This window comes from Aethalodelphis obliquidens, unplaced genomic scaffold (genome assembly GCF_003676395.1).
Source record: "Aethalodelphis obliquidens isolate GAN/ISIS:26980383/991018 unplaced genomic scaffold, ASM367639v1 scaffold32, whole genome shotgun sequence".
Lineage (NCBI taxonomy): Eukaryota > Metazoa > Chordata > Mammalia > Artiodactyla > Delphinidae > Aethalodelphis > Aethalodelphis obliquidens.
In genome coordinates this window covers 11,684,090-11,711,696 of record NW_020837976.1, presented here as the reverse complement: position 1 = coordinate 11,711,696, position 27,607 = coordinate 11,684,090, and the positions used below count along the sequence as shown (strand labels likewise).

General features: G+C 35.9%; 1 protein-coding gene across 12 annotated transcripts in view; it reads left to right on the top strand.

Annotated features, from left to right (window-relative positions):
- Window positions 1-27,607, top strand: part of NOL4 (nucleolar protein 4) — a 394,743-nt gene that overhangs the window by 316,732 nt on the left and 50,404 nt on the right. For 11 of the 12 annotated variants that reach the window (XM_027127706.1, XM_027127705.1, XM_027127703.1 and 8 more), the window contains one exon: window positions 24,783-24,963. The exons of the other annotated variant lie outside the window; for it this stretch is intronic. In XM_027127706.1, coding sequence (XP_026983507.1) covers window positions 24,783-24,963 — 181 coding nt within the window. The remainder of the gene's footprint in view (window positions 1-24,782; window positions 24,964-27,607) is intronic. 12 annotated transcript variants of the gene reach the window in all.

Genomic DNA, 27,607 nt, shown 5'->3' with positions numbered 1-27,607 from the left:
TATCTATCTGTGGACCTTGAAACCTAGAAAACAAGTTCTATCTTCCGAAATACAATGATGGGAGAGGCATAAGATAGACATTCCCATTCCAAAAGGGAGAAGTGGGAAGGAAAAAAGGGTCACAGATCCCAAGCAAATCTAAAACTCAACAGAGTAAATTCTATTAGATTTCAAGGCGTGAGAATAATTGTTTATGTCTCCATGCTCTGTTCTCCCACCACACCTGGGCAGCAGCCCCATCCTCCTGGCCGATCTGGATGGTGGCCCTGCCCTCTCAGCCTGAGACATCTAGTTGGCTGGCCTCAGTCAGCTGTGCCTTCTCTGATCTCTGCATCTTCGGCATTGCCTTAGGAGTCATTCTTCTTTCATTCCATCCTACTTCTGTCCCTTTCAGTTCAGGCTTGCAGTTTTTCTGCTGGTATAAAATTCTCAAAACCTTTATCAGTCTTCCATGGATGTCAAGGTGATCCACACTAGCTGACACATCCTTCCTGGATAACTTTGTCTCTATCCCTAGCCTTTGCTGAGATTGTTGACTGGACCCATAAGTCACACACCTAATCTCTTTGGCACAGAGCTGTCCAGCCACACCCTGTTTCTAAAGCACACTATCCGGAAAATATTCCAAATCATCAAGTGCTGGTTCCTTTGTGTTAGTAAATTCAACCCATAACATAGGCTAATTCCAATTTTTGCATTCCATTTTTTAAAGGATGTGTGTATGGCTTTATGCCCATGTGTCACACCTAATGAGAGTTTACCAACAGAACTAGTGAAGGCATAGAATTTAAAGTGTGTCTATAAATGCAAAATATATAACTACTTCCAATGCTATTTAAATGGAAAAAATTTATAAACTGAGTTTTATTTACTTAAATATTTGAGGTAGAGCTAATATCATTTATTTGTTTTTAAAAATTACATGAGTTTTATCATGAGGAGACAGTTATATATAATCTTTCTCTTTCTCTTGTGCATAGTGTAGATAAACTCTTATACAAAATGAAATTTCACAGCAAAATGTGAAGAAATGCTAGTCATCTGAAATCAATGATAGGTATGGAGAGTACAAATATTAGAAATACAATTTTTAAAAAAGAAGGTAAATATTAGCCCTATTGCCTATTGACAAATGTAACGCATATATATACTCCATTATGTTGTTACTGTCAAACATAGTAAGTACTTTACACACCTCCACACCCTCACACCCACAAAATCTGTTCTTTTTTTAAAACATCTTAATAGTTTATGTTTCCTTAATAAATATTACATATAAGTGGCATGGACATATATACACTACCAAATGTAAAATAGATAGTTAGTGGGAAGCAGCTGCATAGCACAGGGAGATCAGCTCGGTGCTTTGTGACCACTTAGAGGGGTGGGAGGGAGGGAGACGCAAGAGGGAAGAGATATGGGAACATATGTATATGTATAACTGATTCACTTTGTTATAAAGCAGAAAATAACACACCATTGTAAAGCAATTTTACTCCAATAAAGATGTTAAAAATTTTTTTTTAATAAATATTACATATAAAATAGGAATATTACATAGATTTTAAATGGTTTGTTTTCTGCCTTAGAGACAAAGCTCTTACAGAACCCAGTGATTCATGCATGCAAACCCTGTATATATATATATATATATATATATATATATATATATATATATATATCCCTGATCAAGGCCATTTGTAATTAGACTAATAATAAGTGCTTCTTAATGATGAGGAGGAAACCAATTATTAATGAGCTGCTTCTTGAAAAATACTGGCCATTCATTAGCTCTACAGTGCTGACCAAGGTTTAAATGTGTATATTCTGTTCTAAAATCCAACTAAAATGAACCTCTCTATATATATTGCTGTCTTTTGTTTCTTTGTTTACCTTTTGCTTTTCTGTGAATATGAAAGCACTGTGGAAAATTTGACAGTGATTTATTAATTATGGAGGTGCCACTCAAGGCAGGTCTGAAAAACTGTGTGTATCTTAGCACAAAGGCAAACACATTAACAGCCCGGATGCACCCCTGTGCAAGGCTGAGGGGATCAACATCAGGGCTGCTTGGCTGCAAATTCCTTCCCTTAATCCCTTCCCAAACAACCCAATCAGGAGGAAGAAAGGGCCTGCATCTCTGCCTTTGTAACATGTCAGGGCCCTGTGTTCTTCGAACCTCAGATGTGAAGTCAATGTAATGGATGCTTTTGTATTAAGTAACTCAGGAGCCCCTGTTCACGAGACACAGAGGAGGAACCTGGGGCTGGGCTATAGCTGTGGCCACAGGGTCCAATGCAAAGATCGATCACACTCATTAGGTCTTATGAGTATTTCCAGGAATAATTCAGTTCCCCTGCATTGTAACATGTGACTTGCTTCAACAAGTCAGAAAAGTACTGCTCCAGTATTTTGAAGATAAATAAATAAATAAAACTGAATTGAATCATTCATTTCTCAGTACATTAAACCTATACATTTCAAAAGTATATAGGAGGGGTGGCAGAAGGCAGACGTGTTTTATTTGGCCTGAACATCGCTGTAAAATGTTTGCATTTGAAGGCTTTTCAATGAGACATGTGCTCTTGAATTTTCCACTGTCCCCACATCTTCTCATTGTCCCATAGCCAGACCTCTTCACCACATATATACCTTGCCCTGTCCCTAGAGACAGTTGAATTTGACGCTTTGTAATAGATCAAGACTTTTGAAATACCTAGTATCAGCTGCGTCTTTTATCATCCAAACATATGTGCCAATATTTTTGCTTTAAAAAATAAAGCTTTACTAATCCTTTGAAAAAAATAATTAGGTTGAGAAATAAGATCGTCTTGAGGTGCTTATCCACTCCAGCTTATATGAATGCAAAGATACTATCTCCTCCACACATTTCTATGGCAGTATAGAAACTTATGTTTAAAGAATAAGAAATAGGGGCTTCCCTGGTGGCACAGTGGTTGAGAGTCCTCCTGCCGATGCAGGGGACACGGGTTCGTGCCCCGGTCCGGGAGGATCCCGCATGCCGTGGAGCGGCTGGGCCCGTGAGCCATGGCCGCTGGGCCTGCGCGTCCGGAGCCTGTGCTCTGCAATGGGAGAGGCCACAGTAGTGAGAGGCCCGCGTACCACAAAAAAAAAAAAAAGAATAAGAAATAGGAACAAGAAAACTATTTAAATTTGACTCTTCTCTATATTCCAGCATGGATGAATATATGGTTTTGCCCTTGAGAGGATACTTGCTATTTTAGAAGTAATACATATATCAGTCAGGTTTTATGAGTATATGAATATACATGAGTCAGAATATATGAATATAAATCAAACTCAAGCTGACTTACAAATTTTATTCTTAACCAACCACTGAATTAAGGTTTACTTCCTTAAAATCCTAACTTTTTTTGCTTGATTTCCATTAGCTGCTTGAAACCAGCAGCCTTGCTTGGCACAAAATATGAAAGGGAAACAACTGGGCAGATATTTTTTACCACCTTGACATGAGTCTATCAATTTTGGTTTTAAACTGAGTTGTCTGTTATTCCTGGCAAGTTCAGAGGGAAGATAAGCCTCTGGGTCCCCAAATAAGTAAATATATTATTTATGTTTGGTCATAGCAAAGATATGTTTACTTTAAAAATGGGACCAGAGTCTCTAAGCTAGGATTATAACACATTTATAAAGCAAACCAAAAAAAAATTAAAAAGTCATTTAAAATGAAGGATCCCTGGCATTTAGCATCCTGAAAGCCCACAGCTCATAAAATACTTTAAAGTAGCGGAAGGGGAGGAGACCTTCAAGATGGCAGAGGAGTAAGACGTGGAGATCACCTTCCTCCCCACAGATACATCAAAAATACATCTACATGTGGAACAACTCCTACAGAACACCTACTGAACGCCGGCAGAAGACCTCAGACTTCCCAAAAGGCAAGAAACTGCCCACATACTTGGGTAGGGCAAAAGAAAAAACAGAGACAAAAGAATAGGGACGGGACCTGCACCTCTGGGAGGGAGCTGTGAAGGAGGAAAGGTTTCCACACACTAGGAAGCCCCTTCACTGATGGAGACGGGGTGTGGCGGGGGGGAAGCTTAGGAGCCGCGGAGGAGAGCGCAGCAACAGGGGTGTGGAGGGCAAAGCGGAGAGATTCCTGCACAGAGGATCCATGCCAACCAGCACTCACCAGCCTGAGACGCTTGTCTGCTCACCCACCGGGATGCGTGGGGGCTTGGAGCTGAGGCCTCAGCTCGGGCTCCGGAGGTCAGATCCCAGGGAGCAGACTGGGGTTGGCTGCGTGAAGAGAGCCTGAAGGGAGCTAGTGCGCCACGGCTAGCCGGGAGGGAGTCTGGGAAAAAGTCTGGAGCTGCCTAAGAGGCAAGAGACCATTGTTTCGGGGTGTGGGAGGAGAGGGGATTCAGAGCACTGCCTAAAAGATCTCCAGAGATGGGAGTGAGCCGTGGCTATCAACGTGGACCCCAGAGATGGGCCTGAAACGCTAAGGCTGCTGCTGCAGCCACCAAGAAGCTTGTGTGCAAGCACAGGTCACTATCCACACCTCCCCTCCCGGGAGCCTGTGCAGCCTGCCACTGCCAGGGTCCCGTGATCCACGGACAGCTTCCCCTGGAGAACACATGGCGCAACTTAGGCTGTTGCAACGTCATGCCAGCCTCTGCTGCCACAGGCTTGCCCTGCATTCTGTGCTCCTCCCTCCCCACCAGCCTGAGTGAGCCAGAGCTCCCTTTAACCCCCTCCTGTCTGAGAAAAAAACAGATGCCCTCAGGTGACCTACACACAGAGGCAGGGCCAAACCCGAACCTGAACCCCAGGAGCTGTGCGAACAAAGAAGAGAAAGGGAAATCTCTCCCAGGAGCCTCAGGAGCAGTGGATTAAATCTCCACAATCAACTTGACGTACCCTGCATCTCTGGAATACCTGAATAGACAACGAATCATCCCAAAATTGAGGCAGTGGACTTTGGGAGCAACTGTAGCCTTGGTGTTTGCTTTCTGCATCTAATTTGTTTCTAGTTTTATGTTTATCTTACTTTAGTATTTAGAGTTTATTATCATTGGTAGATTTCTTTATTGATTTGGTTGCTCTCCCTTTTTTTTATATATAGATATACATATATTTTTCCTTTTTCTCTTTTTCTGAGTGGGTATGTGCATGCTTCTTTGTGTGATTTTGTCTGTATAGCTTTGCTTTTACCATTTGTCCAAGGTTCTGTCTGTCCTTTTTTTTTTTTTTTGGTATAGTTTTTAGCGCTTGTTATCATGGGTGGATTTGGTTTTTGATTTGGTTACTCTCTTCTTTCTTTATTTTATTTTCTTTTTTTCCTTTTATTATAACTATTTAATTTTTTTTATTTTTAATAATTTAAAAAATATTTAAATTTAAATACCTTTTTTATCTTTCTTTCTTTCTTTCTTTTCTTTCTTTTCTTCTCCGTTTTCTTCTGAGCCGTGTGGCTGACAGGGTCTTGGTGCTCTGGCCAAGTATCAGGCCTGTGCCTCTGAGGTAGGAGAGCCTAGTTCAGGACATTGGTCCACCAGAGACATCCAATCTACAGATCATCCAAAATGAAAATAAATAAGGAAACACAAACTTTAAATGATACATTAAACAAGATGGACTTAATTGATATTTATAGGACATTCCATCCAAAAACAGCAGAATACAATTTCTTGTCAAGTGCTCATGGAACATTCTCCAGGACAGATCATATCTTGGGTCACAAATCAAGCATTGGTAAATTCAAGAAAATTGAAATCATATCAAGTTTCTTTTCTGACCACAACACTATGAGACTAGTTATCAATTACAGGAATAAATCTGTAAAAAATACAAACACATGGAGGCTAAACAATACATTACTAAATAACCAAGAGATCACTGAAGAAATCAAAGAGGAAATCAAAAAATAACTAGAAACAAATGACAATGAAAACACGATAGCCCAAAACCTATGGGATGCAGCAAAAGCAGTTCTAAAAGGGAAGTTTATAGCAATACAATCCTACCTCAAGAAACAAGAAACATCTCAAATAAAGAACCTAACCTTACACCTAAAGCAATTAGAGAAAGAAGAACAAAATATCCCCAAAGTTGGCAGAAGGAAAGAAATCATGAAGATCAGATCAGAAATAAATGAAAAAGAAATGAAGGAAACAATAGCAAAGATCAATAAAACTAAAATCTGGTTCTTTGAGAAGATAAACAAAATTTATAAACCATTAGCCAAACTCATCAATAAAAAAAGGGAGAAGACTCAAATCAGTAGAATTAAAAATGAAAAAGGAGAAATAACAACTGACACTGCAGAAATACAAAGGATCATGAGAGATTACTACAAGCAACTAATCCAATAAAATGGACAACCTGGAAGAAATGGACAAATTCTTAGAAAAGCACAACCTTCTGAGAATGAACCAGAAGAAAGTAGAAAATATAAACAGACCAATCACAAGCACTGAAATTGAGACTGTGATTTAAAGTCTTCTAACAAACAAAAGCCCAGGACCAGAAGGCTTCACAGGCGAATTCTATCAAACATTTAGAGAAGAGTTAACACTTATCCTTCTCAAACTCTTCCAAAATATAGCAAACTCTTCCAAAATATAGCAAACTCATTCTACGAAGTCATCATCACCCTGATACCAAAACTAGAAAAAGTTGTCACAAAGAAAGAAAACTATAGGCCAATATCACTGATGAACATAGATGCAAAAATCCTCAACATAGTACTAGCAAACAGAATCCAACAACACGTTAAAAGGATCATACACCTTGATCAAGAGAGATTTATCCCAGAAATGCAAAGATTCTTCAATATACACAAATCAATCAATGTGATACACCATATTAACAAACTGAAGGAGAAAAACCATTTGATCACCTCAATAGATGTAGAAGAAGCTTTCAACAAAATTCAACACCGATTTATAATAAAAACCCTCCAGAAAGTAGGCATAGAGGGAACTTACCTCAACATAATAAAGGCCGTCCGTATATGACAAACCCACAGGCAACATCATTCTCAATGGTGAAAAACTGAAACCATTCCTCTAAGATCAGGAACAAGACAAGGTTGTCCACTCTCACCACTATTATTCAACATAGTTTTGGAAGTTTTAGCCACAGAAATCAGAGAAGCAAAAGAAATAAAAGGAATCCAAATCAGAAAAGAAGAAGTAAAGCTGTCACTGTTTGCAGATGACATGATACTATACATAGAAAATCCTAAAGACCCTACCAGAAAACCACTACAGCTAATCAATGAATTTGGTAAGGTAGCAGGATACAAAATTAATGCACAGAAATCTCTGGCATTCCTATATACTAATGATGAAAAATCTGAAAGAGATATTAAGAAAACACTCGCATTTACCATTGCAACAAAAAGAATAAAATACCTAGGAATAAACCTACCTAAGGAGACAAAAGACCTGGATGCAGAAAACTATAAGACTCTGATGAAAGTAATTAAAGATGATATAATCAAATGGAGAGATATACCATGTTCTTGGATTGGAAGAATCAACATTGTGAAAATAACTATACTCCCCAAAGCCATCTACAGATTCAATGTAATTCCTATCAAACTACCAATGGCATTTTCCACAGAACTAGAACTAAAAATTTCACAGCTTCTGTGGAAATGACAAAGATCCTGAATAGCCAAAGCAATCTTGAGAAAGAAAAACAGAGCTGGAGGCATCAGGCTCCCTGACTTCAGACTATACTACAAAGCTACAGTAATCAAGACAGTATGGTACAGGCACAAAAGCAGATATATAGATCAATGGAACATGATAGAAAACCCAGAAATATACCCACACATATATGGCCACCTTATTTTTGATAAAGGAGGCAGGAATGTACAGTGGAGAAAGGACAGCCTCTTCAATAAGTGGTGCTGGGAAAACTGGACAGCTACATGTAAAAGAATGAAATTAGAACACTCCCTAACACCATACACAAAAATAAACTCAAAATGGATTCAAGACCTAAATGTAAGGCCAGACACTATAAAACTCTTAGAGGAAAACATAGGCAGAACACTCTATGACATACATCACAGCAATATCCTTTTTGACCCACCTCCTAGAGAAATGGAAATAAAAACAAAAATAAACAAATGGGACCTAATGAAACTTAAAAACTTTTGCACAGCAAAAGAAAACATAAACAAGATGAAAAGATAACCCTCAGAATGGGAGAAAATATTTGCAAATGAAGCAACTGACAAAAGATTAATCTCCAAAATTTACAAGCAGTTCATGAGCTCAATTTCCAGAGAACAAACAACCCAATCCAAAAATGGGCAGAAGACCTTAATAGACATTTCTCCAAAGAAGATATATAGACTGCCAACGAACACATGAAAGGATGCTCAACATCACTAATCATTAGAGAATTGCAAATCAAAACTTCAGTGAGGTATCACTTCACACCCGTCAGAATGGTCATCATCAAAAAATCTACAAACAATTAATGCTGGAGAGGGTGTGGAGAAAAGGGAACCTTCTTGCACTGTTGGTGGTAATGTAAATTGATACAGCCACTATGGAGAACAGTATGGAGGTTTCTTAAAAAACTAAAAATAGAACTACCATATGACCCAGCAGTCCCACTACTGGGCATATACCTTGAGAAAACCATAATTCAGAAAGAGTCTTGTGCCACAATGTTCATTGCAGCTCTATTTACAATAGCCAGGACATGGAAGCAACCTAAGTGTCCATTGATAGATGAATGGATATAGAAGATGTGGCACATATATACAATAGAATATTACTCAGCCATAAAAAGAAACAAATTGAATTACTTGTAGTGAGATGGATGGACTTAGAGTCTGTCATACAGAGTTAAGTAAGTCAGAAAGAGAAAAACAAATACCGTATGCTAACACATGTATATGGAATCTTAAAAAAAAATGGTTGTGAAGAACCTAGGGGCAGGACAGGAATAAAGACGCAGACATAGAGAATGGAATTGAGGACAAGGAGGGGGGAAGGGTTAGCTGGGACGAAGTGAGAGAGTGGCATGGACATATATACACTACCAAATGTAAATAGATAGCTAGTGGTATTAGCTGCATATCACAGGGAGATCAGCTCGGTGCTTTGTGACCACCTGGAGGGGTGGGATAGGGAGAGTGGGAGGGAGACACAAGAGGGAGGGAATATGGGGATATATGTGTATATATATATAGCTGATTCACTTTGTTATAAAGCAGAAACTAACACACCATTGTAAAGCAATTATACTCCAATAAACGTGTTAAAAAAAAAAAAAAAAAGTAGTGGAAGGAATGAGTGAGCCCAATTAGGAAAAGGCAGCCTTCAGTGAGCAAACCCGAAAAGGCATACATCTTAGAACGAGGTCCTCATTTTTAAATTAGCCTTCTGTGGAATTGAAGATGATTATTTTGGTTTTTCTGGTGGATATTGCTAAATACCCAACTTATACAGCATTTTACTCTGTAGTATCAAAGAGCTTTACAAAGATGAATATAACCTTACTTAGATGGACTCTGCGGGGCAGATGGAACAGTACCTCTTTGTTCACCCAAAGACACCAGGACCGAAACGGTGGAGGGCAGGGTCCAGCATTTTACTGAAACTTTGGATGAGCCTCTGATGAGCACTGGAATGTTCTTACATGCTGTTCACTGGTTTATACACAGAACTGTATCCCATCGTTCCCTTTGCAAGGGCACATGAAAAGTAAAGGAGGAGGAAAGAAAGTTGTAGTTCATTTGCATAATTTAGGCTCCTGGAAATTAAAAACTATTCATTACCTTGGTGATTTCGTACTGATATTAAAAAAAAAAAAAACTGCTTATGAGCAAATCCAGCCTCCTGCACAGTGCCTGTGTTAAAACAAACGGAGTAAATCCCAACAAAGAGAAGTTTTGAAGTGAAGATAAGGCTGAATTCATGGAGAAACATCCTGTGCAGTTCCATTATTTTTCACTTTGCGTAATTTTATTTTTAAAGGCTATTTTAGAATAAAAACAATCCTTCCTTAATAATTGAATGATGTTTTTATTTGAAGCTATAATTTAGGGCAGTTGGCAAATTTTAAAAGATTAAAAAACAAGCTTTAATTTTTACCTATAAACATCTGAAGATATACCTAAAAATAGATATATTTAGTACTAGGCATGCCAAAAAACGTAATGTTTAGCATCCATTATAGTATTATTTATTAGGTAAACAGATAGAAAACAGAATAGTTTTTATTTGAAAAATTTCTCAATTCTATTGTCACATTCTTTCCCATTAAAATACATAAGCATTGGATATTAAAATGATGTAGCTAGCCATCTTCCTTTTCTGCCTTTTGTGTCTTAAGTGCCTAACAAAATTAACTTATACTGTGGAACACTGATTGGGTAAGATCTGCTTTGGCTAACAATTTCCCTTTACCTGTTCTAGACACCTGTAAAAGAGTTCCCAGCAGTGTTTGACAGAGTAAGCCTGATCATGATAATTCCCTGATGAAAAAACAAATACTACTTTTTGTCTCCTTCAGTTAAATACCTTCAGTTCCTTTAACTTCATTATAAAGTGTTGAGATCTTCCAGCAACCTGGTTTTTCCCCCCTGAATCGTGTTCGGCTTATGATGGTTTAGAGTGCAGCTCCCAGGAAGCCTTGAGTTGCGCAGCCAAGCACATCAGTTAAGCCTGCACACTACACAGAGTTCCCACATTGAGATCGCAGTTACTGTACTTAGCACTGTGTGAACTTGGATAAGTCCCTTGGCAACCTTTGTGCCTCTGTCTTTTCAATCTATAAAATGAGAGTTTAACAATATCTAATTCATTGGGATGGGAGGATCAAGATAATATGACAGTCAATTAGCACAGTTCCTGGCATATAGTAAATGCCCAATAAATATTACCTGATAATATAGTATTTCTCTCTCTTTTTTTTGAGTTAGCATCATTCTTTATTCAAGGAATAATTAATTGCCAGCAGGTCCACATTCTAGACATTATATACTTTCATTAATGCAGCCTAAGATGACATTAGATATTTTTGTCCAATTCATCTGTATGTTAAGTCTCCTATTATGCATTCCTAATATTAAACGTTGTCTATTGCTCGACTTAAATCAATTATAATTAAATCTGAAGTGTTACCTGTTTCCCATGCTAACCTGTAAGTTCACTGGAAGCAAACTTCCTGTCTGTATCGTTCACTATAACTGCAGTGTCTTGCACATTGTATGTGCTCAATAAATATTTTAATAAATGTTTTAGTTAATTATAACTGTACATTTTTGCAGAGGTGCTAACGTTATATTTCTTCCTCACTTTGTGTGTATAGGTCATGTTTTAGATTTAAGTGTAAGGCTATACTTTTAGCCCTGTTAAATTTGTCTTATAAAGTATTAGCCTATAATGAAGTTGTTCATATCCTGTTGCTGTTGACTCCCCATTGTTTAGTGTTTTCCCTCCTTCACATCCTGTTTCTGAATGTTCAGTATTTCGTCATTGTACTTATGTGTCTCAATTTAAATATTGAATAGCAAAGGGTTTAGGGCAAAACCCTGCGGCATGCCTTCTAAAGGTCTTTCTTCTTGTTGCACCAATTTGTTCACTAGTCTTTGGATGTGGTCATTCTATTAGATGTGAATCATCCTCATGGTGCTGTCTTTTAGCAGCTCTGCCTTATTTTGCCACATGCCTTGTTTTATGTATAGAAAGTCACCATGATCTGCTTTTCCATTAATAGTTGTTTCACAAAGAAAATGAGATAAGTTTACTAGGTGTTGTCTCTAACCACTATTAACAGAGTTTTAAAATGTTTAATTTATAAACTTTAATGACTTACACTGCCATTATAATAGAAACTGTGATTTTTCTGCTTACGTATCTTAAATTTTCTTTTTCTGTCAAAGAGAACTTCAGATAGAGTTTGCCATCTCATATATTAAAACCATTTCAAAGGGCAAGAATCTGAAATAAAAAGATACACTTAACATAACTCTCCAAATGCCAAACATATTGCATTGCTTCACAAACTTTTCCTACCAGTAATCTAATACATACATTAAAGTTTTAATGTGTACATGTCTTCTGACCTGGAAAATTGAATCCTTGCCTTTATCTCTACCCCACTAAAACCCTACTAAAGTGATTGAAAATGAAAATAAAAAGTTTAGATCTACACGGAGGTAGAGAATGAGGGAGGACTCAGGAAAGGATGAGAGATTCACCTCATTTTTGGAAAATGGAAATCTGACCTCCAAGTGACCATAGGGAGATACTGATAAGGAGCCATTCAATCCCTGTAGACCCTGGAATGTCTAAGAATTGAGGGCACCAGCTATTTCAGAAAGTGGAGTTACATGAATATGAAAATAAGAGAATTGATTCAGTGTATCCGAGAAGTTATTAGACCCCCTAGATGCCCTCCTCAATTCTGTATTACCAGGAGACCTCTTTTTCTTCCCACCCAAGGAGGAGATAAGAGGTTTATTCTGTAGAGAAATAGAGGCAAAAAGCTCAAAACCCAGGGGTACCAGTTATAGCAGCAAGAAAAATATACTGAAAATGGGCAAAATAAATTCTTCAACCAAAAGATTACATATCTCTGCTACAGGTCTTTTTCACTTTTTAGCTCCAAAAATAGACAGCCTAGTTATTCCCTCCACTAAGGAGACTAGAATTCTTCTCTCAAAAATTGAGGAGCCAGAGAGAGAAAGAACTATAGATCCTGGCACTCAAATATCAGAAGCAAAGCAAAGAACAGAAGAAAATTGTCAAGCAAAACAGTTCGTATCCTCAGAAAGATTTAAAAAAATAAAAGGTATTTTCTTGAAATGAGAAATTAATGCATGAAAAGGAACAATAAACAAAATCAAACTCTTGGAATATAAAAAATATACATGATAGTCAAAAAGCGTTTTAAGAATTGGAAGGCCATTTGGGAAATTACCCAGAAATTTAAAAAAATAGACAAATAATGGAAAATTAAATACAAAGGGTTTTTTTTGAAGGATCAATTTAAGAGAACCAACATCTGGATAATTCGAGTTATAGAGAAAATAGAGAGGAAGGAATTATCAAAAATAATTTTTTTTCTAAACTGAAGAACCTGCTTTAGCAGGATGAAAGAGCCCATAAAGTTATCAGGACAGTAAATGCAAAAAACCTACGTCAATCACATCATCATGTAAGTTCCAGAGCACATGAGATAGAGAGGCAAATTTGAACTCCAAGCTCCAAGGAGGGAAAAAAAAAAGTCACATATAAAGAATCATAAAGCCAGAGGATGTTAACCAGCAAAACCATTCTCAACACTAAAAAATATGGGAGCAAAACCTGCAAAATTATGAAGAAAATTTTATATCCAGCCAAATCAAACATGAGGGTAAAAATAATTTAAAATAATTTTCTGGAGTCTATCTTATGTATAGCCTTTCTCAGAAGGTTACTGGAGAATATTGTCCACTGGAACAATAACATAACCCAAGGAAGAAGTTAATGAGTCCAAGAAGAGAAAATACAAAATGGGAGAGAGAGAAAAAGATATGGAGAATGACTCTATGTCGCAGACCTAGAGAATCCTCTTTCTAGATTGGAATAAAAGGATAAAGAGTTCCAGGAGAGGGGGAATATGGAACTGATGGAACCCCTGATGGATTTGATGATATGGAAAATATTCCAAGAGGTTTTATATTTGTGATAGAAAACTTGGGGGAAATTAGTAATAGTGTCTTGGAATACTAGCCAATTAAATATAGTGTTTTGGAATACATACACCACACAAAAAAATTTTAATACTGAGGGAATAAAGAAAGTGTACTCGTCGTTCACTGGTTGGCTCAATAGTGAACAGAACTGTGTCATTCTGAGTCCCAGCAGGTAACCTGTTCAAAAGAGTAATTGGAGACTGTTTAATAAAGGGACTATTTACATAGGTGTGAGATGGGCCAAGGAAATCAAGAAGAGATGGTGAAGTACTCTAGGACTAGCAAGCCTGGAGGAGCAATGGAAGGGAACTATTAGCAGAACCTGATGGGAACCAAAGCCGTGGAAGAGGGACTGTCTTATAGGATCCAGGAGCACAGCAAGCTCCCAGACCATGGCACGGCAGGAAAGCGTACTGGGGGATAAATGCCCCCTGCTCTCCCCTCTAAATTCCTGTCAGGGCTTCCTGTTGATGAAACCCTAGCAGCCAGAGAGCAGGTGAGCCCAGCTGTTAGGTTCACGGTGGTTATACACCCAGGAAGCAGAGTTAGAAAGTGCATCTAGAGGGGAAAATTGAGAATATTCAGTGTACCAGCAAAAGCATGTGTTGTTACAATTTCTTGTTGTAAGGCAAATTCTAGTCTAAGCTATATGATGTTTACATTACCTAATTTAACCAAACCCCAGGGATCATAGAGATCTTTGGATACGAGGAATGTTTCATATCAAGTGTAGAGTGGATTTCAGCGCAATGTTCACACACACACACACACTCACACACACACACCCCCTCTTCCCCTGGATCTTCACATGACTGCCTCTTCTTTATCATTCCATTTCTTGCCTGATTGGCATACGTATTTTTCTCAGAAAGACACCCTCTGGAACACGCATCTCCAATCATTCTCTTACATAACTCTATTTTATTTCATTTTTAGTGGTTACCACTATTGAACTTAGTATTATAACTTATATTTTTTATTTCTTCTTCTTGTCTAGTTTCTCCCCTGCCTCATACCTCTATAGGTCCCTTGAGGGCAGGGATCTGAGGATCTATCTCTGCTGCTTTGCTGAATGTGTAGCCCAGTAAATAGAAGGGATTCAATAGAACATTGTTTAAATAATTCACTAAGAAATAAAATGGCTGTATAGGATTTTGTCCTGGATTGTACACATGAGATAATAAAAAAGGGGCCTGTTGAATATGGCACAAATCTCTGTCTCAGGAGACTACAGAGATAGATGAAGGTGTCGTTCATTGAAATCAAGAATTCAGAAGGCAGAGCAAATTATGGCTGGAGAATTAAGAGTGGAGAAGATAAAGTGTATAATTTTGACATACATACTCAGTGGGATGCACTTGTGGGGCATGCAGTTAGTTATGTGTGGTAGGTATTTGAAAATGCGGACCTGGGTAAAGGTCTTAATTACAGATTTAGATTTAGAGGTAAATCTTTGGTGTAAAGAAGTAGATGAAGTCATAAACAGGATGAAATCTTACAGGGAAATTAGCAGACTCCAGGAGAATAAAAATGGAAGGGAAAAAGAAGCTGAGTTATACTGTTTCTACCAAAATTTATTATGGAGTAGGCATAAGTAATCCAATACCTTAAGGATATCTTAAGGAAGATATTACCACTACTCTTCAAATACAAGTATTTTCAAGAACACTAATGGGTTTATTTGTGTGTATGTTTGAGAAGTTAGAGTACAGAACTCCTAAAAATTACTGACTTCTTTAATAATTCATTTTTCATTGTAGATGGAAATAAAATTATAAACTTTATATCTGATATTTGAAGAAATATGTCAACAATGATATTTCTCTTCTTACTAGATACCCTCCACCCACAGTCAACATGGTAAATCAGAACATTGTATACGTATAACTCTATCCATGATAAATCAGAAGCAGTATTATTAAGGAGAGGAAAGTTAACAAAAAACATATTTTACTTATGTGTACATATAACACCAACATGTAGGCAGACTTAAGTGACGCGTTTTAAATTCATCAGTAGATTATCTTTAGATCATTTCACGTTGTTATATACACGTTCCCTTTAAAATTTATTTTCACATTAATGTAAAAGCATCATCACTCAGTGATTCAGGCATCACCATTTTTTTTTTTTTTTTTTTTTGTTATTCTGTACGCGGGCCTCTCACTGTTGTGTCCTCTCCCATTGCGGAGCACAGGCTCCGGACGCGCAGGCTCAGCGGCCATGGCTCACGGGCCCAGCCGCTCCGCGACATGTGGGATCTTCGCGGACTGGGGCACGAACTCGTGTCCGCTGCATCGGCAGGCGAACTCTCAACCACTGCGCCACCAGGGGAGCCCCAGGCATCACCATTTTGAGGGCTTTTCTAATTACCTTAGTTTGACTATTTCATAATGCATATACTTGAAGTATCAAAATGGATGGGTAATTTTTACACCCAGTTTAAATTAAATTATAATAACCTGTAAGCTTTTATTTCAACGTGTGTAGGAATTAAGATCTCAATTATATGGCTCCTTCAAGATATATAATTCAGATGGAATTATGTTTATTATCTGACTGCACATAATGTTCATTAAAAGTAGCTGTGAAGGAATCTATTATGTAGAGTGACATTCGGAAGGGATTGTTCTTTGTTCTGCTCATTCAACCATGCTGGCACACCTGTTTCTAATTTTGAAACCACCTATGATTACCTCCCAACATCCTGTTGAAATAGCATCATTAGTCAAGTTTTTCTGCTTACTCAAAAAGAAATAGGAAAATATGAAAATTGTCTGCCATGGCCAAGTTTTTAAAAAAAAACTTTCATTGTATTTTTCAAAGCTCTTTTTCCCAGTTGAGCCTAATTTTCTTAAGCCAGTAGTAAAGACTTCCAGAATCATACCTAGAAGATTTTGAATAACTGACATTGGGGATAAATAAATCGTATCTGAGAGGTCACTTTTAAAGTACTTGGCCTGAGTTTTGTCGGTTTATGTAGCCATTTGTGACAACGTATTCAACCATAGTTTTAACATAAATTGTAGCCTGATCTTGTACTTTGGGAAAACTGATATTCACAGAAATGAAAAGAAAGTCAGTTTGTTTCTCTTAATTTATCTTCTGAAGTGGCATGTGTTATTTTTATTTGATCTGAGCAAAAATGTTACAGTCAAAAACAGCGCTAAAACTTATGAGATTATTTTAGCATTAAACAATAATATATATACATGTTATATGTGGACAAAATAAAATAAAAAATATAATCTTATTATCAGACTAAAATTAACTAGCAGAAACTTATTAAATCCCTTTAAAACTCAGCTTTATGTATCAAATTTGATCACACTGTTGATAAAATAATGCACCTCTCCAGGCTGCCCAGCATCATATGCTAGTTAGCCATTATGTAGGTATTAGCCTTAATCTTCTGACATCACCATGTTAATAGGATTCTTATGTAGTCACTAACGGTTAACTGCTCTAAAAAAAAAAATCTTATTGATCTCTGTTGTGCTTCTCAAAGTTTAATTGCTAAAAATATTTGTTCTGAATTTTTATTACAACTGTAATACTTATTTGTTCTGGATTTGATTTCAGCTGTAATATTTTTATAGCTAAAGATTCTAACATAGCTATAGTGTTTAGAATCTTGCTTTGGAGAAATTTCTAATTGTTAGAATAATTGTGTTGGTGTTTTTTTTAGACCTCATCTTCAGTAGGATGTTTGGTTCAAGGTCTTTGATCTCTAGCAATCTGAGAACTAAAGAACTAATTTATATATACAATTGAAGTGTTCGTTCTCTTTCTATGACATCTTTTACTTTCTATTTTCTTTCCTTCCATTTATTTCATAAAGATAATTTTATACAGTAGAAGAGATACAATAATTTCAAATAAATAGGTCCTACTTCTTTTGTTTGAGGGTGTCTGGGGGATAGATTAGAGATTTAGGGAGGATAGTTGTTAATCTGGAATTTATATTATAAGGAAAATACCATCCTTTTGCCTCCTTACTTTTGATGAAGGGCATACATAAGTCTGCTGTACCTACATAACACTTTTCGATTTCACACAAAAGTTTTTTTTAAAGTACTAAAAAACTTTTAAGCAAATTTGAGTTTGTTATTCATCGTTAGAGACATATGTGAAAATTTTGGAAAAAAAAGATTAAAATTTAGATGACAAACCATCATCAGAGGCTATGACACATAAAATAATTATAGGTGGGAAACTTTCTGTATGTCAGTGCACATATGCGGCAATTTAGGTGACTCAGAGTATTACACTGGTAAGATTTATTTTTTCAGTTTAAGCTATGACCAGAGTATAGAGTGCAAGAGAGGAAGTGACAGAAGGTGTGGCTGGAAAGACTGTTCTCAAACTCTGAAGGGGTTTGGATGCCAGGAGCTTTGGGTTTTGTTCTCTAGGAAACAAGAAATCTCGGGAACTTTTAAAGAGAAATCAACATAAGTGATTTTTAAAAGATACATTTGAGAAGATGTGGACAAGATGTGTAGGGGCAAACACTGGTCAGGGGGTTATCACGATAGCCCAAATGAGGGATTATGGTGCTCTGCGTTATGTATTAGCAAAGAGTGTTTCTCAGATGCATGCCAATGAGGGTCATTTCCAAGATGGAGCTGAGAGGGCTTTGTTATTGTTTGACTGAGGGAAGCCTGTATAAGAGAAGAAAAAAATCTTGACATGATGCAGTAACTCGAACAAGAAACATTGGTAATAGAACAGGTGTTGTTTTTATTTTTAATTAAAATTTTTTGCAAGGGGTGTCTGGAGGAAAGAGAAATTTAATTTCAAAGTGTTAAATGGACATAACTGAATAATGGGAAATGCAAGGCATGAACCTCAGAGGGAAGGCAGAAACTGGAAATGAGAATTTGAGAGTAACAGTTATATAGGTAATATCAGAAACCATGTCTGCCATAGAATCACCAGATAGAGTATTGCAACTATTTTACCAAAAGGGAATATTGTGTTAAAGGGGATTAAGAAAAAAATGATTTAAGGAAGTTGTTTTTTTTTTTAATCAAAAGAGCCCAACTGCAAATAAAGGGATTTTTGTAAAAGATGTTTTGAGTTGTTTTAAATGTAGATTAAAAAAAATAACGAAAAGATGAGAACTCAGGAGAAACAAAGATACTATGATTAGAAGAAAATCTTTTTTATTCATAACATTTATTACAATTTAATGTGAAAAATACCGATTTGGTACTGCTTTGTTAAAACTGATTTTTCTGAGGTGAAAAATATTATGCTACACATATGAAACCGATGACCAAAAAAATTATATCTGCAATCAGATTTTAGGACCTCAAAGGAACATTATATTTAAATTTTCATTTTGGTCATATTAACAACGGAACTAAAAATTAAGTGTTAGAAACCTATAGAAAAAAAGATCTGTTTTTTAAATTTGATTTTTTTTGGTCAGTAACTAAATAGCGTAGTGTTACATTTAAGATTGTAATTTAAGAGTGCTAAGTCTCTACTTTTGTTTTTACTAACAAAACTTTATGCCCATCAGGAAGAATTTTAGAGTAGATGGCTTTGCCAGCTACTGGGTTACTTCTTGCCAGCCATGTATCCTTACATATCAGGTTGAGGACTGTATTTATTTTGTATTTTTCTTTAAGTCAATAGTTCTGAAGCATTTATTGTTTATAAAATCATGTCAGTATGTGTGTGTGTGTGTGTGTGTGTGTAAATATTGCTACAAAGAGAGTTTGTTAACATAACCTATTCTGGGAACACTGATAAAACTCTAGGTGAAAGGTATCCTGCTATTATCTCGGTTTCTTAAGTCGGTAACCAAATCTGTTTTCTCTGTTATTTCAGATCTTATTATTAGGCTACTTAGATTTAGTCAAAACATGTCTTCCCTTATTATCTTTCTCAGTGAGTTTGGGAGCGTCTTTGCAAAGAACAGTCTTCTGTGTTGGCATCTTAATCATTTGTGTGGCCAACAAGTGGAGACTGTATGGATACTCTTCACCATATGAAAGAAGTTACTCCCTGAGTGTTATATGTGTGAGTGTTTGTGTGTGTGTGTGTTTTGATGGCATCATAAATCACTTCTCCTCATCCCAAGTAATAATCACATTTACTTCTAGTGCAGACTGGTTTTTTTTTTCTTAGCAGGAAAGCAGTTTAAATTAGAGCTCTGGTTCTCTCAGATCTTTTATGAATTTCCCTGGAAACTCTTAGCCACATGTGCTTAGTTCTGGAACACTTGCTATCAAGTGGAAGAAGAAGGTAGAGATGTTTTCCAGCAGTTTATATGTGAAATAAATTGCACTCCCTCCCTTCATCCATACTTGAAGAGCAAAGAGGACATTTAGAGCAGTAATTTAAAGTAAAAATGCTTCTATAGACAGACTACAAAGAACATGTAAAGTTAGGAGAAGTCTAGTAACAATAGAAAGTTCAGGCAAATTGATGCCTGAATTATCCACGTGTTTAATATTTTGCAGTGATAAGCTTGTTTGAGGTCTATGCAAGTTTTTCTTTTTACCTTAAAAAGGTGCATCACTGGTACCCTGACCATCTCAGTGATGAACTAAAAATGTAATTCCATATTGATGCAAAAATGCCTTGCAAACTCCAATTGCTATAACAATGTAAGGTAAAAGGCAAACAGAAGAAAGGTATCTGGATTATTGAATCAAGCAGAAAATTTTACTAGAATTTTCTGATAATCTTTATAGGCAGAGAAAAGTTAATGAAAATATACAGCATATTTAACAGATGGTAGAGAATATAAAAGCTAAGAAAAAGTGGAATTCTTGGGAGATATAAAAGCAATGTTTTTTTGGAAGCCTATTGTCAAAAAGTTGAGTGGAACCAGTCACATTTAATTTTGAAAAACATGTCTATGTAAGGTACCTGAGTAAAGGATTCCTTAGGCAGCTGAAGTAAGTTAGGAATTCAATCTGTACGGTCCAAGTACCAGATCAGGTTCAGCAAACTCAAGTTTGTCCTTTCCAGTTTCTACGGATGGAGTACAAACCACTCTTCCCAAATAGTGTGTGGATGAGAGGGTAATGAGTAGACAATGCCTACTCTTCTAAATCATTCCAATCTTGCCATCCATCTGTAAGTAATCCCTCTTCCTATTCTAAGCCCAATTTTTTCCTAAATTTGAGGTGCATACTTATATACATAAAGGAAATATCTATTGATAAGTCCAAAGCCTAATTATAAAAGTCACCGTAACTGTTTCTTTCATCTGTTGTATATTTTTAATGAAAGAAATCTGAATCAAAACAACTCTGTATTATCTAGTGCAATGCTGATGGTCATCCCATCATATCGATGCTCTCTTTTTCAATGGAATTTTTTAAAGAAAATTTGAAATATGTCTAGTAACATCTGGGATAGGATTTTTTCTAGTTTTTGATGAATAAAATATATTTCATTGCCTAGATGTGCAATCTTGTAGCATATTAATATTATTCTCTTTTGAAAATAATCTTCACAGCAACCTCGGGAGCAAGCTGTCAAATTTGAGGACTTTAGGAACTAATGTTTATTAAACGTTGCTTACAGAGATGAAATGTGACTCCAGGGGATATCTATTTTTTTATGTCATTTACTTATTTTTTTATGCTTTCTTTGAAACCAACAATAGTAATCATTCACAAGAAAAACATGAATTAACTTCATATTAAACCTCTCCCCAAAATACACTACAGCACAGATATTACTGGGATTTTCATACATTGTATTTCTCAACATATAGTGGACTGCCAAAACATTAATAGTGCAAATCTGTGTTTGACTACAAATGACTCCCTACAAGGCCTGTTTTGATTATTAATAGGATTAATGATTTGCCTGCTCAGTGCAGTTACTGTGGTTTGTAATAACAGTTAATAATGAAAAGACAGAGGCACATTTAAAAAATAGCACGTTTAATAATACAAATTAATTCTATCATACAAAGAATCAGAGAGAAAACATTGTGGAGACAATGCCTTCTCCCTTTTTCTTCATCATTAAGAAACTCTTCTCCTGCGAGTATATTCTGTTTTCATTTTCCAAACACAGAAAAATAAACTGGGTATGTATCATAATAGCCATGAGTTTTCTCAAACAAGAGACTCAAATTTTATCATGCTCCCCAAGTTGTTTTCTATCAGGAAACTGGGAAGTTACACTAGTGGTAGAATTGTTTGAGGGTTTGAGGCTAGCCCCTTCTCAAGAACCTCAAACTTGCTTTGAAGTATTGAATAATTTGCCTTCTTTCAGAGTTGCAATGGCTACATGCCTCTACAGAAAGAATACTGCACAGCCCAGTGTTTTTTCATAATGCTTTAAGTGCAGTGATTTTATGAGTGTAGAAGACAGCAGACAGAGCTGCTCGTCTGGGTAAAGAGGAAAGACATAATATGAAAGCATATCTCTATGCCCTTGTCCCATAGTCTCGGGAAGACTCTGAGGCATTTCCCCAGAAGCCATGGAGAGTAGTTTGAGATGTACTACTTTATAGGAAATAGAAGTTATACATGTGAAAAAAGTTCACCCATGTAAATATCACAGATTCATCTATCAGTCTTCTGATCAGCTTTGCTAATTTCACAAGCAATAAATATGTAAAATATGTCTGTATTCTAGTATGGAAGAATATATATATATATATATATATATATATATATAAAATACACATATTAATCTGTCCCCAGGCAAGGAGGAGATGAGCACTTATAGATGGGAGACCATTTCACTGTACCTTTATGAAAGACTTTTGGATACTGCCTGAGGGGTAATCATCATTGGTTAGACCATTTTTCACTCACCCGGTCATTGTAACATGCCATTTAAAAGACAGCTGGTTACAGATTCTAAAATTCGAATCGTTGCTGTGTTTCTGTACCACTAATGTTGCTTTATTAATAGTTATTTTTCACAGTAGCACTGTAATTATTATAATTATTTACCTTAGACCTACTTATTATGGCACATGCTTCCAGCAACCAAAGATTCCTAGAAATATCATCTTCAATATCAGAGTATTTAAGCTCCCTTACTATTTGTAATATAAAATTTCATCATAGTACCAAAAAACCCCAAAACATATATATTGTTATGTCTTTAGGAAAAGTCCATATTACAAATGGTAAATTTGGTGAAGGCCCCCTATCTTCTTTGGTAGAGAACCACAGTCTAAAACCCACCACTGTTGGGTATTTAGCAAAGACCAACTTACAGTTTTAAGAAAAAAAAAAATCTGGAACTTGCTGTCTTCCCAGACTAAATAGTAAAGCCAGTGATACCAATAAAATCTGATTGTATATGGGTCCCTTCTTTAATGCAGTTTCTCCCAGGAAAGAGTGTTATTCTAAAGTAATTTACCTTCACAGGGATTTCTAAGGTTTAAATGCAAGGAATTACAATTAGACTTTCTAGTTCATATACCAATTTACGTCCGCTCATGTTTTTTTTTTAAGGGCAATGCTAGGAAAATTCTTATTTTCAGTTTAATTTACATTGAGGAATTTTGCTGTATATTTCATAATCTTACCTAGAAATGAAAAGATGAAAAGCTTATAAATCACATGTCTAAGATCTACAGCTGAGTGTAATAGAGTTGAATAGGTCAGTTATAGTTGAAAAGATCAGAAGAACAAGAGCAAAGTCATAACTGCATAGTTCTGATAGTCATGGCAATGCTTTCACTACATGAAAGATTAGAATATCTCTGGCTGTAGCAATACTACTGGGTCCATAGAGCAAACTTATTTCACTTTTCCTCTTTTTCCAGTACTTGATGCCACACACACACAAAAAAAATGTATTTGAAAGTTTGTTTCCCTAAACATGCACTCTAAATATATAAGCTGAAAAATACTTCTGATTATGAAAAACATTCTTAAGAATTTATTAGAAATCTGTTTCTAATTCCTTCTTTAAAAAGAAAAGAAATTAAAAAAAGAAGAATTGATGAAGAATGCAGTAGACAAGTCATATATGTTGTATATATTTTAGACTTTATAAACTCAAAGTTGAAGGGAAATTCATTCAATCTGTTTTGCTATGAACATATATACAGTTTATTGCCAATTATAATTTGTGTCCATACAACTTTCATTGGTTAGAAGTTTTGAAGCATGGTTTGTAGACACCAGCGCAACTTAAGAAAAGAAAAACAAGCAGAAAAGCCTGGGTTTACTCAAGTCTTTGTCAGGCTGTTGTGATGCATGTAATGGGCCTAGTGTGGAATCAGCACACAATAAATTTTCCTATAGCCATAAAATAAAAGAGAGAGAGAGAGCATATGAGAGAGCAGACTACAAAAAAAAAAAGGAATTTCAAGAAAGCCAATTTTTGCAAATTTATTTGTAAATTGTTATTTCTCTTCATGTAATTTTTTAAAACCTAACTAGTTCTTTTTAAAATTAAAAAAAAATTTTAATGTAAAGTTCACCCTCCCAACAATTTCCAATATTGTCAACCACATGCACATTTTTGTGCAACGGATCCCTCTCCCCCGGAACCACTCCCCCAATCCTGCATGACTGAATCACACAGTGAACAATTCCCCACTTCCCCCTCCCCCAGACCGTTGCAACCACCATTCTACTTTCTGATTCTATGTGCTTGACTAATTTATCGAAAATAAGTGGAATTATGCAATATTTATCTTTTTGTGATGGCTAATTTCACTTAGCATTGTCCTCGAGGTTCATCCGTGTTGTAGGAGATGACAGGATTTTCTTCTTTTCTTGAGGCTGAATAATATTGCATTGTATTTATATACCATATTTTCTTTATCTATTCATTTGTCAATGGACATTTAGGTTACTTCCTTCTCTTGGCTATTGTGAACAATTCTCTTCACGTAATTTTAAATTCAGTTGGAAATTGCAAATTGCTCCATCTCCAATCTGTCTCACATTGTTACTTTGCTTTCCTTTTTTTAGTTTTTAGCAAAGTTATTGAAAATGTTCTTATGTACTGACTTAACGTTGACTATATTTTTCTTCTTGTTCAATGCAGACATGTAGATAACAATAAGATAGTCCTGTTCAAGGTGAAATAGCACAGTGATTTGATAAATAATGAAATGCTATTGTCATTGCAGGATGAATCTGCTCCAGCTGACAAACAGTGTAAACCAGAGGCGGCCCAGGGCACTTACTCAACCTCAGCTGTTTCAGGCTCCCAGGAGGTGTTGTACATCAACGGAAATGGGACCTACAGTTACCATAGTTACAGAGGGCTCGGAGGGGGACTGCTAAATCTGAACGATGCTTCTAGTAGTGGTGAGTCTTTATTACATATTATGTTTTTGTGTCCATTTGGAGTTATTAAATTCCCTAAAGCTGAGGAAAAAAAATTGAATGAAGTGTTATAAGCAGTAGTCAGTGCCAATCTGTGAAAAACAAGACCATTTAACACATAATGTCCATCTCCCTACAAGGACATCTCCCTATTCAGTTGCTGTTTCTAAAAGTAGCAGCTATTATGCAACTGAATGATTGCTGTTTTATATTCAAAAAATCTCAACTAGAGAATAGAACATTTTTTACCAAATAGTTATACATTCTTTCCTTGAAGTTGTAATATACTGTTCGTCAAAAATAATGACACCTTTTCTCAATGTTCGAAGAGGTTTTTAATTTGGAAAATTTGAGGCACCAGGAACTTTATTGACTTGATGAAATATACACAGTCATTATACCTAAGAAGATACAAATTGAAACAACACACAGAAACAATCCATGTATCTCCAGCCAACAGCTTGTCAGTGACAATGGCGTGTCCCACCAGCAGTGAGTGGTATGCTGGAACCAGCTTGTATGGGCTCATGCTTGGTAAATTTTTAGGAATTTCTTGAGCTTATATACCAGAATAAATTCCAAATGTGTAATATACAGCCATACATATATTAGGAATACAGTATATGGGTGAACTTTTTATAACTGGGTTGTAGGAAAAGCTTTCCTAAACTATACTTAAAATCCAGGGGAAAATAAGTTTAATTAGACACATGCACACACACAACTTTTGCATGACAAAAAAAAATAAAGTAAAAATTAAGTGATAAACTAAAAAGTTATTAGCTTCCTATACTACAAAGAGTTAGTAGGCCAATACATGAAGGTCTTCTAAAAAGAAAGAAATACTCAAAACTGAATATTTAAAAAATAAGGCTAGAAATATGAACACACAATTCTCATAGAAAGCACTGCAAATGTCCCCTAAATACAGCTACTCAAACCCACTCCTAATAAGAGAAATGCAGCTTCTGTCAGATTAACAAAAGTCTGAATATTTACAGAATATTCCTTTGACAATGCTATGGAGGAAATGAGTACTCTCATGCATTGCTTGCAGAAATACAGAAATTTAAAGTAAACTTGACAATATCTAGGAAAATTAAATATGCATTTACCATTTGACCTAGCAGTCTCTTTAGGAATCTCTTGTTAGCAGTTTATCTCAAAGATACACTGGCAAAAATACAAGAAGACATATGCAGAAGGCTATTTGTTACCGTGTTATTTATAAATGCACAAAAAAGGGTTACCAATAAAAATGTCCATCAAGAGATGGCTAGTTGATTCAATTATAGTGCATCCAAATAAGAGAATAACATGAAGCTATAAAAAGTAAGGTATCTTTATATACTCCAGATAGTGAAAAGTACTTATAGTATGCTAACATTCATTAAAGAAGGATATATATATATATTTTAAATTTACATAGAGACAGGAATGGGGGAGGAACAGTATGAAGAAAGGAATACAAGCCAGAATTCTCTGAGTATACTTGGTTTTCATACTTTGTTTTGTAAATTTAACTTTGAAACAATTTGAGTATTTACATAATTATTAAACAATCTGATTTTAAGAATCCCTAATATTGAAAGAAAAATTATGCAAATGGACGTTATCTGTTTAATGAGTGGTTGGCACAGCCCCATAGATAGGAACTTTTCTAAGTGATCTCGAAAGTCATAATTTGACACCACAGCATGAAAGCTTATGATAAAACCTTAAACTATTTTCAGTAATGATATTATTCTTTTGGAACTGTTGTCTGTGTATTATAGTTTAAAGCAAATTTGTAGTTATGTTTGTATCAGCGAAAGCTGGGATTTTCAGCAGAGGGCAAAGTAGATACAGGTGTAAAATCAATAAGTTTAAGCAAAAACTCCATAATCTTGTATTTGAATAGGTAGTATCATTGAGAGCTCAGTGTAGTTTTGTTTTAAAAGAAAAACATACTTCCTATCTATTTCCACTGAAAATGCCTGGAAACAAAGACCAATTTGAAAATTTGAATTAGGCTTGATGAGCTTCTAATATATTTGGGAGAAAATTGCATTATTAGTATCAAATGAGTATATACTCTAGAAAATTACTTACCTTTACAATACTAGAACCATGCTCCGAGTGTATTCAGGAGTGATTCTGCTGCAAGGCTGGGGCTCTTTGGTCCGCCTTAAAATTAAAGGTCCTGTAAGGACAGGATTACTGAGATTTAGTCTATATCAATTGCCCTCCAGCTCAAAAGACGGGTGCCTGAAGTGGAAGAGAAAAACAAAGCAACTTATTTCAGGAAAAAAAATTAAGTTTCAAGTGTATATTCAGTTTTTCCAAAGCCAGCTAGTGAGCCTTCTCAGCTGTTTTCAACTCTTATTTTTATTTGAACAGTAAATCAGCAAGAAAGAGCAAGTCCAAGACCAGAAAAAACATAAACGTAAACAAAAGCTAAGCCTTCTTTTAGCCCATAAAGCTGGAAATGCTAACACTTCTTTTTAAATATTTTATATAAGTAAGAATTGGTAGGTAGTTCAGAACTTAACCACCAAATCAAAAAATTGGGGGAAAAAAAGTTTTGTCACTAAAGATTTTATTGACATAAATTTTTTAGATTTGAAAAATTGTTCACTTAGGAAAT